Here is an 18,510-nt window from a genome sequence, read left to right as displayed (position 1 = left end):
CCATGGAAGTCGTCAATTCCAGTGCCCCATTCTCTGAACAGAAGCCCCTGTACTTCCAATCTTCTCGTTCTGTAACTCTCATGGTTTCTACTCAGAACACATGGAGACCTACAGTCCATTCCCTCATGTAGTAACAGCCATCACAGAGAAGATTCACAAACTGTAACTGAATGAATAAGGAGTTAAAGTTCAGAATACTTATCTCGGAGAGCAGGCGAAGGCACTGAACATAAGCAAACTGTGTCACAGAAGAGCCACAAGACAGAAGGAGACCATAAATGATTGGTCTGTAGAGCTGTGTAGTTTCCATCTCAAGCTATCTCTCCAACCCAGCAACTGAGGCATAAGAATGAAAAGTAAATAACTGGATTGCCTCAGGATAGAAGATGTGAAGAACAATTCAGTGGAAGTAGGATCATAATTCTGATGATAAGAGTGGATGAAACGATGGGTAGGTTGGAAGACAAGCAGTGAAATCAGTATTGCCACACATGTTATCCAAGGTTGGTTTAGCTCTTTCATTTGAAAAAATACAAAATGTTCTAAAATTTACTGTGACAAAAATAACATAAAATCAATGTCTTATCAATTTCTAGTACAGAATGTGATGCAAAAGACTTCCTTAATACTGACAATATTTATGGTGCAATGAGTAAAGTAATTTACTTACCAGTTTAGAAGCCCTAGTCACTTCTTTCCTGATATCTTCTATTAGAAAACCATAAACTCCTTCTTCTTCTTTACCCCTCTGCCAAATTCCACTTGACATCAACTATGAATATATTCTCAATTAGAAAATAAACTCTAAGAAACTTGTTTGGAATAAAAAATATATATCTATAATATTCCAATAAAAATGGATATAAAACACTCTAATTTCAAGTATCTCTTACCTATAGTAGTTATTTTTCATAGTCAAAGTAAGAGGCTACTCATATTGTTTGATTTCAAAGACACTATATATTAACATGTTATATAACCAAACTGGTTTCTAAAAAGTATCATAGAAAATAACAGGGAAAGGGAAGGAAGACAAACAATAAACACTTATGATCAAGTTTTAGGCGGGAAAAAGCGGCATATACTGAAAGATGTATATGTAATAGTAATAAATACTATGGAGATAATTATCAGTGATATTTCAGGTTAACTATAAATCTAGCTGGATTCTGAATCATAAAAGACGTAATTATAGATAATCTATTGAATTATAGTTAATGAAAATAAATTTTTTAAAATAGGTTTTAACCTCAGTTTAAACATATTAAGGGAACATGAATCAAGAAAAAGCATGAGGCTGTGAATAAGTACTGGCTTGCAAACCAGGATCTGAGCCCAACTTTCTGGAGCCCTAAGCAAGTAATTCAGTGTTTCTAATATTAAACACAAAAATAAAAACAACAGACTAGGTTGTTTCCAAGTCTCAGCTCTAATATTCCATTATCATTTATAATATTACTATACCTTCCCGTTCACAATGAAACACCAGTCCTGTAAGTGTTGAACTAGGGTCAACGTGTTTTGGGATTACTACACTCATTAATAAAATAAGAAAGAACATAAGGGAAATTTTGATATGACCAAGTTAAATATATTAAATAACTCAGTAATACTTCAGACTTGTGATTAGAGATTTTCATCAGTGTATCTTAAAAAATCCCAAAAGGGCCATAGATTATTTAAAAATTACAGGGGGGAAAAAAAAAAAACCAACACACTGACTAATAATAAAATAGGTCTCTTCTAATTCTATTACATAAAAAGTAAAATGAACTGTTTAGAAATATAAAAAGGTTTTCTTTTGTGATACAAACTGTAAGACTCTGTGTTGTTGGTAGTGTTGTTGTTGTTTATTCACTAAGTCCTGTCTGACTCTTTTGTGACCCCACGGACTGTAACCTACCAGGCTCCTTTGTCCATGGGATTTCCCAAGCAAGAGTACTGGAGTGGGTTGCCATTTCCTTCTCCAGGGGATCTTCCTGACCCAAGAACTGAATCGACATCTCCTGCATTGGCAGGCAGATTCTTTACCACTGAGCCACTTGGGAAGCCCTGTAAGACTCTAAGCCCTATATGACTCTAAGACAAATAATCTAGAATATCAACTTCATGTTCCCCTAAGTCTTGGTACAAAGTAATTAGGTTCCTAGACCAGTTTACAAACCTTAGAGAAACACCAAGAATTTATGTTAAAGTATTACTCAAGGAAGCATCTAAGTTTTAACATGGATGCTGTTGTAAGAATAAAAATACGCCCCTAAATTTGTTGATACTCCTCCCTTAAAAGTGGTGGGAACTAATTTCCTTCTCCTTAAGTGTGAGCTAGAATCATGACTCACCTCTAACAGAATAAAGGAAAAGTAATAGTGGTATATGATTATAAAAACTAGGTCATATAGTTCCATCTTGGTGTATATCTATCCCTTTCTTTTATTACTTGCTCTGGGAGAAGCCTGATGTCATGCTGTGGGCAGCCCTACAGAGGTGCCCAGGAAGTAAGGAACTGAGGCCTCCTGCCAAGAGGCAAGAGAACTGAGGCCAAAAGCCACATAAGTGAGCCACTGGAGGTGGATACTCCAGCCTGTCAAGCTTTCAGATGACCAAACCATGCTGACATGTCAACTGTAGCCTCATGTAGAAGAGGCCCTAAGCCAGAACCACCCATCTCAGCCAATACCACATTTCTGTGCCCCATAAACCACTTAAGAACAGAAACAGAGTCACAGATGTAGAAAACAAACTTATGGGTACCAAAGGGGAACAGTCCGGGAGTGGGGAGAAGGATAAACTGGGAGACTGGGATTGACATATACACACTATTATATTAAAAATAGATAACTAATAAGAACCTACCGTATAGCACAGGGAACTCTACTCAATACTCTGTACCCTATATGGGAAAAGAATCTAAAAAAGAGTGGATATGTGTGTGTGTGTGTGTGTGTGTGTGTGTGTATATAAAATTGATTCACTTATACGCTGCTAAATTTCACTTATAAGCTGGACAATCAGTGAAGCAGCAATATATATCTATTGCAAGTGCCAAGGAATACTGTATATACTCATGTAACCTTGGCATCATGCTAAGGCAGTGATGGTACCACTAGTATCTTAAAGCAGATTCAATGAGATGAGAAGTTGGTAGAGGGAATGGGGAAAAAATGAGAGACAATTCTCAATATATCATCATTTTTTCTTGCAACTGAGTGATCCATAAATTAACCTATTTCCTTTTCCACAAATATTTATTACCTGCAGTCAAAATTTCTCTTTTCAGGTTCTCCGTGAAATAAAATACTTTTATTTTACTTCCTGAGCCTTCAAACAGGTCCTTTCTGATAATTATCACTAGCAGCCATGTAAACAACAAAGTTGCAAAATGAACAACTCCCTTACAGACCTAACCATTTTATTTTTCCACTGAGGCCCCAAAGGGTTAAACAAAAATAAGTAGGTAATGATGACAAGTATTACTATGTATCAAGTCATTTCAGAATCTTAGAATATGATAAATGAAAAATCTTATTTTTACATAGCAAAAGAGATCCAGGGAAGTTAAATGACTTATCCATTTCTCAGAAACCAGCCATCAGGATCAAATTCTCTTCTTTAGAAGAATACCAAATTTTTAGGATTTAATTAAAAATTATACTCACCAAACAATAGTAATGTACAGTGAGATTCCATTTCTCATTAGTTTTCTTTTCTCCATATTTAATAGGACAGTCATCATTTTTTCGACAGAAAACACAAGCTAACAGTGAAAAAAGTAATAGATATAAAAAAATTTAAACAAAAACCAAAAAAAAAAAAAAACAAACCCTATGGAATTGGTGTTTCTCTCAACGATGTGTTCATTTCTTTTTGAGAACAAATTACATTATATTGTTTTCAGTAAACTAAGACTTTCAATACCTACTGCTAAAACAATGTGACTTTACATTTTTAAATTAATCTTTAACAAAATTGGCAACTCATTGAAAACAACCAATTAGTAAACTCTAAAACTTCATCTCTCCACTAAAGCAATGATAATGCTGCCAAACCCATCAGAATCAACTTTTCAGAAAGTCTGAAATCTGATTTAAAAACTTGAAATAATGAGAAAAATGCTTAATAAACAAGCTGCCAAAATTTGATGACAGATCTGTGGCATTTTAACTTACCTGCCTACTATCCCTCACTCTCCAACCAGGCAATGGCCTTAAGCCCAGGATCAATGTGTATTGTTCCTTAGGCCATGCTCCCGGTGTGGACTGTCTTAAGAGGAGGGAATATGGACCTTGTTAGAGAAATGTGATTGTGTGTGTTCTGACATGTATGGTGGCTCCCCAGGGGATGGGCTCAGATGCCTGCCCTTCTTTCATCTGTGTAAGAACTTTCTCAGGGCTGGAGTGTGACTGTCAGAAGCATTTAAGACAAATATACTAGAGGCAGCAGCTTGAAGCAAAGGATAACAGGGCAAGTAGGCAAAGACCAAAAAGGCTAGGAAAGAAGAGACTAGGTAAAGGAAGATACATGGGAAGATAAGGGCTCTGAAAAGCTCCCATATATACGAGGGAATCTAGAAGGACATCACATGCCCAGGGCTGGATGCATGCTCAGAAATGACCCTAAGAACTCTAAGCTTTCACCTCTGGCTGATCTTTAGGCTTGTAGACCCATAGAGCAAGCCTATATGAAAAAGGAATGATCCCAATCAGTAACTTTATTTTAACAATAAAGAACTAGAAAAAGAACATATTAAACCCAAAACTAGCATAAGAAAGGCAATAATAGAGATAAGAACAGAAATAAATGACATACAGAATAGAGAGAATAATTGCAAACAAAGCTGGTTCTTTGAAAAGGTCAACAAAACTGGCAAACCTTTAGCCAGAGAAAAAGAGAAGACTCAAAACTTATAATGCAACTACAGAAATCAAGAGTGTGGTACTGACATAAGGACAGACATACAGATCAATGGAAAAGAGTCCAGAAATAAACTCAGGTATCAATGGTCAATTAAATTTTGAACAAGGATTCCAAGATCATTCAATGGGGAAAAACAGTCTCTTTAACAAAGGGGGCTGCGACAACTGGAAAGTCACATGCAAGATAGTAAAACTGAATCCTTCTCCATAAACTATACAAAAATTAACTCAAAATAGATCAAAGACTTAAACATAAGAGCCAAAACTATAAACCACTTAGAAGAAAACACAGGGGGGGGAAATCTTCAAAACCTTGGTTTGGCAATAGTTTTTCAGATACCACATGACACCAAAAACAAAAGCAATAAAAGAAAAAAAAAGATAAACTGGACTTCATCAAAATTTAAAACTTCTGTGCATCAAAGACAACTATCAACACAGGGAAAAGTCAATCTACAGAATGGTTAAATACATTTGGAAATCATACACCTTTTAAGAGTCTAGTGTTCGTAAGCTTCACAACCCAACAAGAAAAACACAACTCAATCTTAAAATGGGACAAAGCATCTGAATAAACATTTCTCCGAAGAAGATATGGCTAAAACAAAAAATCTCAAATAACAAATGCTGTCAAGGAGATAGTGAAATCAAAACCCTCATATACTGCTAGGTGAAATGTAATAATAGTACAATCACTTTGGAAAATAGTGAGCAGTTCTTCAAAAAGTTAAACATAGTTACTATATAACAATTTCACTACTGGTTATATATAATACCAAAGAATTAAAAACAGATGTTCAAACAAATATTTGTATATTAATCTTCATAGCAGCACTGTTCACAATAGCCAAAAAGGGAAAACAAATCAAATTTCCATTCATCCATCAAATAGATGGATGAATGATGAATGGGTTAACAAAATATACAATAACCATATAACGGAGTATCTTTCAGCTATAAAAAGGAATGAAATACTGATATATGCTACAACAACAGATGAGTCTTTCTATGAGTGTTACCATAGAAACACTATGGTAAGTCAAAGAATCCAAGCACAAAAGGTCACAAATTACATGATTCCATTTATATAATAGATTACATTATCCAAAACAGGTAAATCCATAGAGACAGACAAAAAGTAGGCTGGTTGTCTTCACAAGCTGAGGACAGAAGAAATGAGAAGTAACTACCTAGTGGATAGTTTCCTTCTGGAGGGATAATGCTTTGGAACTAGACAGTGTTAACAGCTACACAACTCTGAATGAAGTGCCACCCTTCAAAATAGTTAATATGATAAATTCTATGTTCTTTATCACAATAATAAAACTTTAAACGCAAATCACGGAGTCAGGGAGATCTGAGTGAAGACCTAGTTCTACACTCTTGCTGTGTAACCCTGAACAGGTCACATAAACACTTTATGGTTCTGGTTCCTCGTCTTATAAAAATAAGGACAACAATAGCACTTACCTCAGACTATGACTTAATGAGCATTAAATGAGATAATACATAGCAATATAATTAAAAAGGTATGCACAAAGGTAGACCTGAATGTTATTAATATAATTACCAATCCTTTTTATCTTATGATATTTATTTGTACATGGTATTTCTAATACCATACTAACAAAACAAGGAAAAAAATCACTAGTTGAAAAGACTGAGTATCTCACGGCAGTTAATCAATATAAGATGGAATGAACGTGAACTCTAAATGAACTCTAAATGTATGGAACATAAAGCCCCTTTCAATCTCCCCTAACCAATCTACACTGGAGTGTAACATGACCAAGTAATAAAATGTTTATTATGTTAAACCATTAAAACCTCAGGGTTTACCTACTACAGCAGCTAATCTTATTTACTTTATTTAATATGTAATCAAGAATGGATGTTATATGTTGAAAATGTACTGTATCTGTCAACAGGTTACTCACAAAATAGATTTCAGGACTGGAAAGAAACCAACACTTAATATTGTGAAACATCCATCCTGTATTTGCTCTCCCTCACTACAGCTTGATGGAGCTGCATCTGCTATATGCTATGGACTTGTGCTTTCCATGTGTTTCCCTCCTCTCTTTGCCTGGTACCAAGGCCCTGGGCGCAGAACAGACCAGGTTTCAGGCATGCATTTTTCTAAGTAGGTTACTTTTGGTTTTATTTGTACTTTGCATATTAATTTTAACATTTAAAATTCTGTAAAATTGTTCCAACTTTATTACATTTATTAATACCACCTTCTACAAACGATTCTACACCTTTCACGTAACCCTTCAGCAAACGATAGTGGTTATGTTACAGTAATAAAATGAACACGTTCATTCAAGTAAAGAGCTGAGACAAACTTAAGAAAAATACTAACCAAATAACAGTAACAGGTGATATTTACATTTGACAAATATAAGACGGTAGCCCATGAACTACTAAGTTTCAGAACTATTAGCATAACTGATAGAAGTATATAGGTAAAAGTAGGAAAGCAAAGTAGAGGGAGGTTTAAGGGCATAAATTTCCTTACCCAATATGATAGGCAGTTAATAGATACTCTATGCTGCTGCTGCTGCTAAGTCACTTCAGTAGTGCCCGACTCTGTGTGACCCCATAGACAGCAGCCCACCAGGCTCCCCCATCCCTGGGATTCTCCAGGCAAGAACACTGGAGTGGGTTGCCATTTCCTTCTCCAATGCATAAAAGTGAAAAGTGAAAGGGAAGTCGCTCAATCGTGTCCGACCCTCAGCGACCCCATGTACTCTAGCCTTCCAGGTTCCTCCATGCATGGGATTTTCCAGGCAAGAGTACTGGAGTGGGGTGCCACTGCCTTCTCCAATAGATACTCTATAAGTGAGAGTAAAGATTCAGTTTTAAGTGTAATACTTTTAGAGGCAATCAAACAATAAATTTTAAACAGGGTAGATCAGGTGAAGTAGTGGCAACTGAGTATAAAGTAACAATTTAAAAGTTTCATCTTCCATAGTAGCAAATCAATACATACTATTTATAACTAATAAATGAAGAAAACAACTAAAAGTAAAGTCTACATCTGTTTGAGGAGATGGTTGTGAGCACTAACAGGCAAGTTTTCCTTTTCATGTTAAACTTTTGTACATTAACTGTTCTCATTTGCATTTTATCTTTTGTAAGAAGAAAAATCACACAAAAAGGTAAAAAAAAAATCGTATTTATTAAAGAAATAATACTGTTTTGTTCAAATACAAACCACATTTGATAAATACAGAATATACAAATAAAATTTGGCAAATTATCCTTTTCTAGCAGATTTTTGTTGAAATTAATACATAAAACATTATACTTCAGTATATAGAAACACGATCTAAGCATGGATCAGGAAATTCATTCCTAGTGTTTGAGTAGCAGTCTAAAAGATTAATTGTAATTAAAAAAAAAGCAAGAATGATGTATCGTAATATTTTAAGTTAAATTTGAAAATATTTTAAATATGATTACTTACTAGAATTCTGTGAGCCTCCAGGTTTACTTTCATTCATTTTACTAGAAAAAATAAGAATATACAATCAGACATCTTAATTTCAAAATTCTCAAATTACCCATTTTATTTAGATTTAGTCAGTGTATGATAACGAACAAGCTGCATGATCATTTCTTACTCCAGTACTTTATTTCCTTACCTTTCCACATCTAAGACCAGTAATTTTCAACAAAGGTGGTAAATTCTGGGGACAGTGTAGAAATTGGAAGAAATGTTTTTTAGTTATCAAAAAGATTAAGATGACTACTGGTATTCACTGAAAAGGAGACCCAACTCAGGACATACCAGGAACACAGACTTAAGACTTTCAACTTTCTAGCAGTTTCACAAATCTACTGTAGAAAATTCCATAAACACATGATTACAGCACCTCACCTAAAATAAATATAAAAATTTTAACTTGTAAACAATATTTAGTCAGTATCCCAACAACAGATTTATATTTGAGATTCAATTTCTCTAGCTTATAATTTCTTACCCTTCCCCTCTGCAGATGAATTCCAACTACTGCTTACTTAAGTTTATTGGATTGATAATTCAGAATGATTGAGGTCCACAATACAGGTTAACTTGCAAGATTATAAACTAATGTTTCTTTATAAGAAATCACAATTTCTATGTGGCTATGTCTTGTCCTCCTCTTTCCCTTCAAACTATACGGACCTGGGCATCTCTCTTGGTTCAACACTGCAATGAAGTTCTGTCTAGATTTTTATAATATATGTTCAGACAACTGTAAGACTTAAAAAAAGGTACCTGAGGTTTCTTAATCACTAGCCTCAGAACTCTGACCTAAACAAGTGTTTCTGCATCTTTACAAATAGAAAAGAATAAAAGTGAGTATCAATGTCACATATCACCAAAAAAAAAAAAAAAAAATATATATATATATATAGGAATATATAGTGCTTCATGCTGAAAAGTCTCCAAATATCACTGGCAGCAAGATGATGGTCATAAGAAAGATCTCCAGAGCTATCAAACCATGAACAAGAAAGGTTTTTCCTGTTTTCAACAATCTAATAGGTACTCTATACAGCTTTTCAAAATGTATTAATACACAGTATTCCACACAGACCAATGGAATAAAAATAAAGAGCCCAGAAACAGATTCAGACTTTTCGGGTCACTTGATTTTTAACAAAGGTAACAATGAGAAAAAGAAGTCTTTTATCAACAAATGATGCTGGAAAAAATGGATCTCTGGATGGAAAATTGGGAAACTTGAGATTCACCCTTTACACCATAAATAAAAATTAGTTTCAAGTGGATCACAGACTTTACTGTGATAGCTAAAACTATTTAAGTTTTAAAATAACTTCATCAAATTTAAAAGATTCTACCCATCATAAGATATCATTAAGAAGGTAAATTCTGCACGCCACATACTAGGAGAAAATATTTATAAAAGTGTGTCAGGCAAAGACTTGTACCCAGAATACATAAAGAACTCCTAAAACAATACAAAGCCAACAACTAAGAAATGGGCAAAAGACATTAACAGACACTTCATGAAGCAAGATATACAAATGGCCAATAAACACGTAAAAAATGCTCAACATCATTGCTAATTAGGATGATTAAAAACTAAAACCACTATGAAGACTACTTTATACCTGTAAAAATGTCTAAGATTAGAAAGCCTATAATACCAAACATTGGAAAGGATATGAAGCAACTAGGAATTCTCACAAATTATTGATGGGAATGTAAAATGGAATAATCATTTTGCAAAGTTTTAGCTGTTTCTTAAAAGTTAAACATATATACCCAAGCACCTAGCCTTTGATGTAGGAGTTTCACAGCCAGGTATACATCCAAGAGAAATAAACAAACATATAGACTAAAAACTTTATATAAAAATGCTCATAGCAGCTGTCTTCATGATACTCCCGAACTGGAAGCCTACAAGTCCATCAACAAGAAAACTGACATGCAAATTTCAGTGTATTAATAAAATGTAATACTACTTAGCAGTGAAAAGGTAACAAGTGCTGAGGATGCAATAAAACAGATGAATCTACAAACATGTTGCGTCAAAGAAACCGCACACTATTATTATCTACATTATTCCAATTACATGAAGTTCTTTACCTTTTTTAAAAAAGTAACTTATCAGGGAAAAAATATCATAACAGTACTTGTCTCTCAACTGGGAAGATGATGGGAAGTAACTTAAGTAAACTTTCTGAAATACCCTTCTCTTCCTAGGATAATTTAAGTAAGCAATTTTAGGAGAAGAAATGTTCAAAAAGCTCTTAATTCTGTAATTTTCAAGCAAACACCACCTTAAGCCCACTTTACAGCTCAGACCTAATGTTGATTCTTTTACACATAACCTTGGTTTTGCTTTGACTCTATCAAAACACTACTTCATTTAAATTTTTCTTCAGTGCCACCCTTCTACAAAATCCTGTAAGAAATCTATTTTACTCTTTGGGGCAAAGTCTTGTGGTTCCCCTGGTCTGTGATCTCTCTCACTGCACTGTCAACAAACCTAACTTAATCACACTACAGGTTTATCCCTGGTGGTTTTAGGCCACCTGGCCTAGAACAGGTGAAAGGCAAATGTCACAAACATACACTGGGGAGTCTGTTTAAAGGGTATATAGGAGTTCCTTTCACTATTCTTACAGCTATTTTCTAAGCTTACTTGTACTTGTGTACTTGTATTAGCTTCTCAGTCATGTCTGACTCTTTATGACCTCATGGACTATATAGCCTACCAGGCTCCTCTGTCCATGGAATTCTCCAGGCAAGAACACTGGAGTTGGTTGCCATTCCTTTCTCCAGGGAAACTTCCTGACCCAGAGATCGAACCCAGGTCTCCGTATTGCAGGTGGATTCTTTACCATCCAAGACATGTGGGAAGTCCTTTCTAAGCTTAAGATTATATAAAAATTAAAAGTTACTCCCAAACAGGATAATGTTCCAAAGGTACTACAAGACTCATATTTTTGACTAGTTGGCATCAGCTTTCTTCCTAATCCACAGCATCCCAATGATGATTTACTTCAGTCAGGAGTCTCTAAAACAAAACTTCAAAAAAAAAACCACCTCACATGATTTTAACTAGATTTTATCATTTTGTTTCCAGTACATGAATCTTAAGTCTTCCTAAGTGAAAAGAGGAGAATAATGCTAGGTACAAAAATATCTCAGTAACAGCCCAAGTCTTGGTCTTAGAAATACTACTAAAGTATTCCTCCCTTCCCTGAGAAACCATTAACAATTTAATGAAGAACTCCAGAAGGCCACTATCTAGACATATTCTGAGTCTCCTGTATTGCTTACCTCCACTTGGTCAGTCACTGACATTCAGTCTGAATCTCCTCCCTTCAAAAGTTGGAGCCTAATCTTTTTTTTTCTTGACTGTGGCTGTGCTTAGTAACTTCCACCAAATAGTCTGGCAGAAGTGACAAAGCGTAATTAGGTCATAAAAGGCATTATGACTTCCTCCTTCTCTCTATCACGGATCCCTTGCACTAGAGGAAGCTTACTGCCATGTCCTAAAGACTCACGATGCTCCTAGGAGAGCTCCACTTGGCAAAGAACTGAGGCATTTACCCACAATCATATATATGTGAACTATTTTAGAAATAAATCATCCAGCCCCATTCAAGCCTTTATAAGACTGCAGTGTGGTTGACAGCCTAAGAGCAACTTCATGGAAGACCCAAAGCCAGAATCACACAGCTAAGCTGTTCCCAAATTTCTGACTCACAGAAACTGACAAATAATAAATGTCTGTTCTTATAAGGCACCAAGTTTTGCAGTGATCTGCTACACAGCAATAGATAACAAATATAATCAAGTAAGCCAGACTCCCACTCACTCTGAGTGGCTGTATTAACAGTTTTTTTGGTGGAATTCTTAGGGTTTTCAATAAATAAGATCCTGCTATTTGCAAACATATTTTTACTTCCTGTTTTCTGACATAGATGCTTTCATTTCTATTTCTGGCCTGATTGCTCTGGCTAGGACTTCTAGTACTCGCTGAACAGGAGAGGTGAGAATGGGCACCCCTGTCCTGTTTCTGATCCTACAGGAGAAGTTTTCAACCTTCTACCATTGAGTAAAATGAAAACTGTGAGCCTGTCATCTATGACCTTTAAAATGTTGAGGTACTTCCCCCTTCTATACCCATTATGTTGAGAATTTTTATCATGAAAGGATGATCAGTTCATTTCATTCACTCAGTCATGTCCAACTCTTTGCGACCCCAGGGACTGCATCACGCCAGGCTTCCATGTCCATCACCAACTCCTGGAGCTTACTCAAACTCATGTCCATCCAGTCGGTGATGCCATCCAACCATCTCATCCTCTGTCGTCCCCTTCTCCTCTTGCCTTCAATCTTTCCCAGCATCACAATCTTTTCCAAGGAGTCCGTTCTTCACCTTGGGTGGCCAAAGTATTGGATTTTCAGCTTTAGCATGAGTCCTTCCGATGAATATTCAGGACTGATTTCATTTAGGAGTAACTGGTTACATCTCCTTGCAGTCCAAGGGACTCTCAAGAACATTACAATTCAAAAGCATCAATTCTTCGGCACTCAGCTTTCTTTACAGTCCAACAGTCACATCCATACAGGACTGACTACTGGGAAACCATAGCTTTGACTAGAACGATCTTTGTTGGCAAAGTAATACCTCTGCTTTTTGCTGTCTAGGTTGGTCATTGCTTTTCTTCCAAGGAGCAAGTGTCTTTTAATTTCATGGCTGCAGTCACCATCTGCAGTGATTTTGGAGCCCCCAAAATAAAATCTCTCACTGTTTACATTGTTTCCCTATCTATTTGCCATGAATTGATGGGAAAAGATGTCATGATCTTAGTTTTCTGAATGTTGGCTTTTAGCCTACAATTTCACTCTCCTCTTTCACTTTCATCAAGAAGCTCTTCAGTTTTTCTTCGCTTTCTGCCATAAGGGTGGTGTCATCTGCACATCTCTCCTGATATTTCTCCTGGCAATCTTGATTCCAGCTTGTGCTTCTTCCAGCCCAGCATTTCTCATGATGTACTCTGCATAGAAGTTAAATCAGCAGGGTGACAATATACAGACAGCCTTGACGTACGTACACCTTTTTCTATTTGGAACCTGTTGTTCCATGTCCAGTTCTAACTGTTGCTTCCTGACCTGCATACAGATTTCTCAGGAGCCAGGTCAGGTGGTCTGGTATTCCCATCTCTTGCAGAATTTCCCACAGTTTGCTATGATCCACACAGTCAAAGGCTTTGGCATAGTCAATAAAAGCAGTAGTAGATGTTTTTCTGGAATTCTCTTGCTTTTTCAATGATCCAGTGGATGTTGGCAATTGGATCTCTCATTCCTCTGTCTTTTCTAAATACAGCTTGAACATCTGAAGTTCTCAGTTCATGTTGAAGTCTGGCTTGGAGAATTTTAAGCATTACTTTGCTAGCGTGTGAGATGACTGCAATTGTGCGGTAGTTTGAGCATTCTTTGGCATTGCCTTTCTCTGGAATGAAAACTGACCTTTTCCAATCCTGTGGCTACTGTTGAGTTTTCCAAATTTGCCACATATTGAGTGCAGCACTTTAACAGCATTATACTTTAGGATTTGAAATAGCTCAGCTGGAATTCCATCACCTCCACTAGCTTTGTTCACCTCCACTAGCTTTGTTCATAGTGATGCTTCCTAAGGCCCATCTGACTTCACATTCCAGGATGTCTGGCTACAGGTGAGTGACCACACCATCGTGGTTGTCTGGGTCACGAAGATGTTTTCTGTATAGTTCTTCTGTGAATTCTTGCCACCTCTTAGTATCTTTTGTCTCTGTTAGGTCCATATCATTTCTTTCCTTTATTGTGCCCATCTTTACATGAAATGTTCCCTTGATATCTCTAATTTTCTTGAAGAGATCTCTAGTCTTTCCCATTCTATTGTTTTCCTCTATTTCTTTGCATTGATTACTGAGGAAGGTTTTCATATCTTTCCTCTCTATTCTTTGGAACTCTGCATTCAAATGGTTATATCTTTCCTTTTCTCCTTTGCCTTTTGCTCCTCCTCTTTTCTCAGCTATTTGTAAGGCCTCCTCAGACAACCATTTTGCCTTCTTGCATTTCTCTTTTCTTGGGGATGGTCTTGATCAACACCTCCTGTACAGTGTCACAAACCTCGGTCCATAGTTCTTCAGGCACCTTGTCTATCAGATCTAATCCCTTGAATCTATTTGTCACTTCCACTGTATCATCGTCAGCTATTTGATTTAGGTCATACCTGAATGGTTTAGTGGTTTTCCCTACTTTCTTCAATTAAGTCTGAATTTGGCAATAAGGAATTCATGATCTCAGTCACAGTCAGCTCCTGGTCTTGTTTTTGCTGACTGTATAGAGCTTCTCCATCTTTGGCTGCAAAGAATATAAGCAATCTGATTTCAGTGTTGACCATCTGGTGATATCCATGTGTACAGCTGTCTCTTGTGTTGCTGGAAAAGGGTGTTTGCTATGACCAGTGCATTCTCGTGGCAAAACTGTTAGCCTTTGCCCTGCTCCATTTTGTACTCCAAGGCCAAACTTGCCTGTTACTCCAGGTATCTCTTGACTTCCTACTTTTTCATTCCAGTCCCCTATAATGAAAAGGACATATTTTTTGGGTGTTAGTTCTAGGAGGTCCTGTAGGTCTTCATAGAATGGCTCAACTTCAGCTTCTTCAGCATTACTGATTGGGGCATAGACTTGGATTACTGTGATACTGAATGGTTTGCCTCGGAGATCATTCTTTCGTTTTTGAGATTGCACCCAAGTACTGCATTTCGGACTCTTGTTGACTATGAGGGTTACTCCATTTCTTCTAAGGCATTCTTGCCCACAGTAGTAGATATAATGGTCATCTGAGTTAAATTCACCCATTCCAGTCCATTTTAGTTCACTGAGTCTTAAAATGTCAGTGTTCACTCTTGCCATCTCCTGTTTGACCACTTTCAATTTACCTTGAGTCATGGGCCTAACAATTCAGGTTCTTATGCAATAGTGCTCTTTACAGCATCGGACTTTACTTCCATCATCAGTCAGATCTACAACTGGGTGCTGTTTTGCTTTGGCTCTGTCTCTTCATTCTTTCTGCTGAAGTTATTTCTCCAGTCTTCTCCAGTAGCATATTGGGCACCTACCGACCTGGGGAGTTCATCTTTCAGCATCTTATCTTTTTGCCTTTTCATACTGTTCATGGGGTTCTCAAGGCAAGAATAATGAAGTGGTTTGGCATTCCCTTCTCCAGTGGACCACGTTTTTTCAGAACTCTCCATCACGACCCATCCGTCCTGGGTGGCCCTACACAGCATGGCTCATAGTTTCATTGAGCGAGACAAGGCTGTGATCCATGTGGTAAGTTTGATTAGTTTTCTGTGACTGTGGTTTTCATTCTGTCTGCCTTCTGAGGGATGAGGATAAGAGGCTTATAGCTTTCTGATGTGAGCAACTGTGGGGGAAACTGGATCTTGTTCTGATAGGTGGAAAGGATGCTGGATTTTCTTAAAAGTTTTTCTTGTATTTTTTGAGATGACTTTTTTATTTCTCCTTCCATTTGTGTTGTCCTAAGTTGCTTCAGTTGTGTCTGACTCCTTACGACCCTTTGGACAGTAGCCAGCCAGGTTCCTTGATCCATGGGATTCGCAAGACAAGAATACTGGAGTGGGCTGCCATTTCCTACTTCAGGGGATCTTTCCGACCCAGGGATCGAACCTGCATCACTTTCATCTCCTACACTGGCAGGCGGGTTCTTTACCTCTACCACCATCTGGAAAAACTCACTTGTATTATGTTTCACATTTATATATTTGTATATATTGATCCATTCTTACACACAAAGATGAATCCTGATTGATCATGATGTATGATCCTTTTAATGTACTGCTGAATTTGGTTTCCGAGTGTTTTGCTGAGAATTTTTGCATCTATATTCATCAGGGATATTGCCCTGTAGTTTTCTTTTCCTATAGTGTCTTTATCTGGCTTTGGTAACAGGGTGATATTGATGTCAAAAAACGAACTTGGGAGTGGAACACACACTCCAGGAAAGAAACAACAATATGGCCAACAAGCAAAGGAAAGAAGGAATGCTGAAAAATTCTCAAAAATACAGACATTAAACAACACAATCTTAAATGAGCAAAAGAGGGAAGAAACCAAAAGGGAAATTAGAAAATACTTAGAGACCAATGAAAATAAAAACATAACACACTAAAACTTATGATAGGGCTTCCCTGGTGGCTCAGTGGTAGGGAATCTGTCTTCCAATGTAGGAGACACAGGTTTGATCCCTGATCCAGGAATATCCCATGTGCCACAGAGCAACTAAACCCATGTGCCACAGCTATTGAGCTCTAGGAGCCTGGGAGTTGCAACTACGGAAGCTCACAGATCCTAGAACCTGTGCTCCACAACAAGAGAAGCCACTGCAATGAGAAGCCTGCACACTCCAACTAGAGAGCAGCCCTCCCTCTCTGCAACTAGAGAAAAGCCTGCGCAGCAACAGAGACCCAGCACAACCAAAACCTGTGGGCATGTATGGATGTTGAGAGTTGGACTGTGAAGAAGGCTGAGCGCCAAAGAATTGATGCTTTTGAACTGTGGTGTTGGAGAAGACTCTTGAGAGTCCCTTGGACTGCAAGGAGATCCAGCCAGTCCATTCTGAAGGAGATCAGCCCTGGGATTTCTTTGGAAGGAATGACGCTAAAGCTGAAACTCCAGTACTTTGGCCACCTCATGTGAAGAGTTGACTCACTGGAAAAGACTCTGATGCTGGGAGGGATTGGGGGCAGGAGGAGAAGGGGACGACAGAGGATGAGATGGCTGGATGGCATCACTGACTCGATGGACGTGAGTCTGAGTGAACTCCGGGAGTTGGTGATGGACAGGGAGGCCTGGCGTGCTGTGATTCATGGGGTTGCAGAGAGTTGAACACGACTTAGCGACTGAACTGAACTGAAACAAAAAAAAACACCTACAGTATACAGCAAAGAGTGATCAGAGGAAAATTTATAACTGGAAATGCAGACATTGAAAAAGAAGATCCCCAAAGAGTAACTTTATACCTCAAGGAGCTAGAAGTGACACCAAACCTAGTAGAAGGAAGGAATTCATAAAGATGAGAGTTTATATAAATGTAAAAAAAAAAACAGAAAAACAACAGAGAATAAAATAAAAAATTAGTTCTTAAAAAAGATCAACTAAATTGACAAACCTTTAGCTAGTCATTTGACAAAATCCAACACTCTTTCATGACAAAAAACATTTATCAATTTAGGAACAGAAGGGAATTTCCTCAGCATGATAAAGAGCATCTATGAAAAACCCACAGCTAACATCAAACTCAATGGTGAAAAACTGAAAATTTCCACATAAGATCCAGAGCAAAACAGTGATGTCCACTCTCACTGTATCTATTCAACATTGTATTAGAAGTTCTAGACAAAATAACTAGGCAAGAAAATAAATAAAAGACACCTATACTTCCCTAGTGGCTCAGATGGTAAAGAATTCACCTGCAATGCAGGAGACATGGGTTTGATTCCTGTGTCAGGAAGATCCCTAGGAGAAGGAAATGGCAACCCACTCCAGTGTTCTTGCCTGTAGAATTCCATGGACAGAGGAGCCTGGCAGGCTATAGTCTATGGGACTGCAAAGAGTCCGACACAATTGAGCAACTAACACTTTCACTTTCAAACTGAAAGCAAGAAGTAGCTCTACTTGTAGAAGACATGATCTTATATGTAAGAAATCCTAATGAATTCATAAAACACTCTGAGAGTTCACAAATCCAAAATAAGTGGTAGGATGCAAGGTCAACACACACACAAAAATCAGTCAAATTTCTATACAACAGCAAAGAACAATCCACAACATTTTAATACCATCAAAAGGACTGAACTACTTAATAAATATAACAAAGAGGTACAAGATTTATATATGGAAAGCCACTAACCACTGCAAAAAGAAATGAAATAACCCAAATAAATGGAAAGAACTATGTTCATGATTGGAAGACTTCGTATTTTTAAGATGGCCATTCTCCCCAAAGCAATCTATATTCAAGGCAATCTGTATAAAAGTCCAATGATCATTTCT

General features: G+C 37.1%; 1 protein-coding gene across 13 annotated transcripts in view; it reads right to left on the bottom strand.

Annotated features, from left to right (window-relative positions):
* Positions 1-18,510, bottom strand: part of G2E3 (G2/M-phase specific E3 ubiquitin protein ligase) — a 78,143-nt gene that overhangs the window by 39,662 nt on the left and 19,971 nt on the right. For 7 of the 13 annotated variants that reach the window (XM_061394052.1, XM_061394055.1, XM_061394062.1 and 4 more), the window contains 3 exons: positions 8,386-8,426; positions 3,657-3,754; positions 671-772 (listed from right to left, as the gene is read on the bottom strand). In XM_061394052.1, the coding sequence (XP_061250036.1) occupies positions 671-772; positions 3,657-3,754; positions 8,386-8,426 (241 nt within the window). Of the gene's footprint in view, positions 1-670; positions 773-3,656; positions 3,755-8,385; positions 8,427-11,077; positions 11,237-11,718; positions 12,158-18,510 lie in introns of those variants that run through there. The other 6 variants (XM_061394065.1, XM_061394063.1, XM_061394056.1 and 3 more) reach the window with 5 other exon arrangements.

This window comes from Bos javanicus, chromosome 21, assembly GCF_032452875.1.
Source record: "Bos javanicus breed banteng chromosome 21, ARS-OSU_banteng_1.0, whole genome shotgun sequence".
Lineage (NCBI taxonomy): Eukaryota > Metazoa > Chordata > Mammalia > Artiodactyla > Bovidae > Bos > Bos javanicus.
This window is presented reverse-complemented; position numbering and strand designations above follow the sequence as displayed.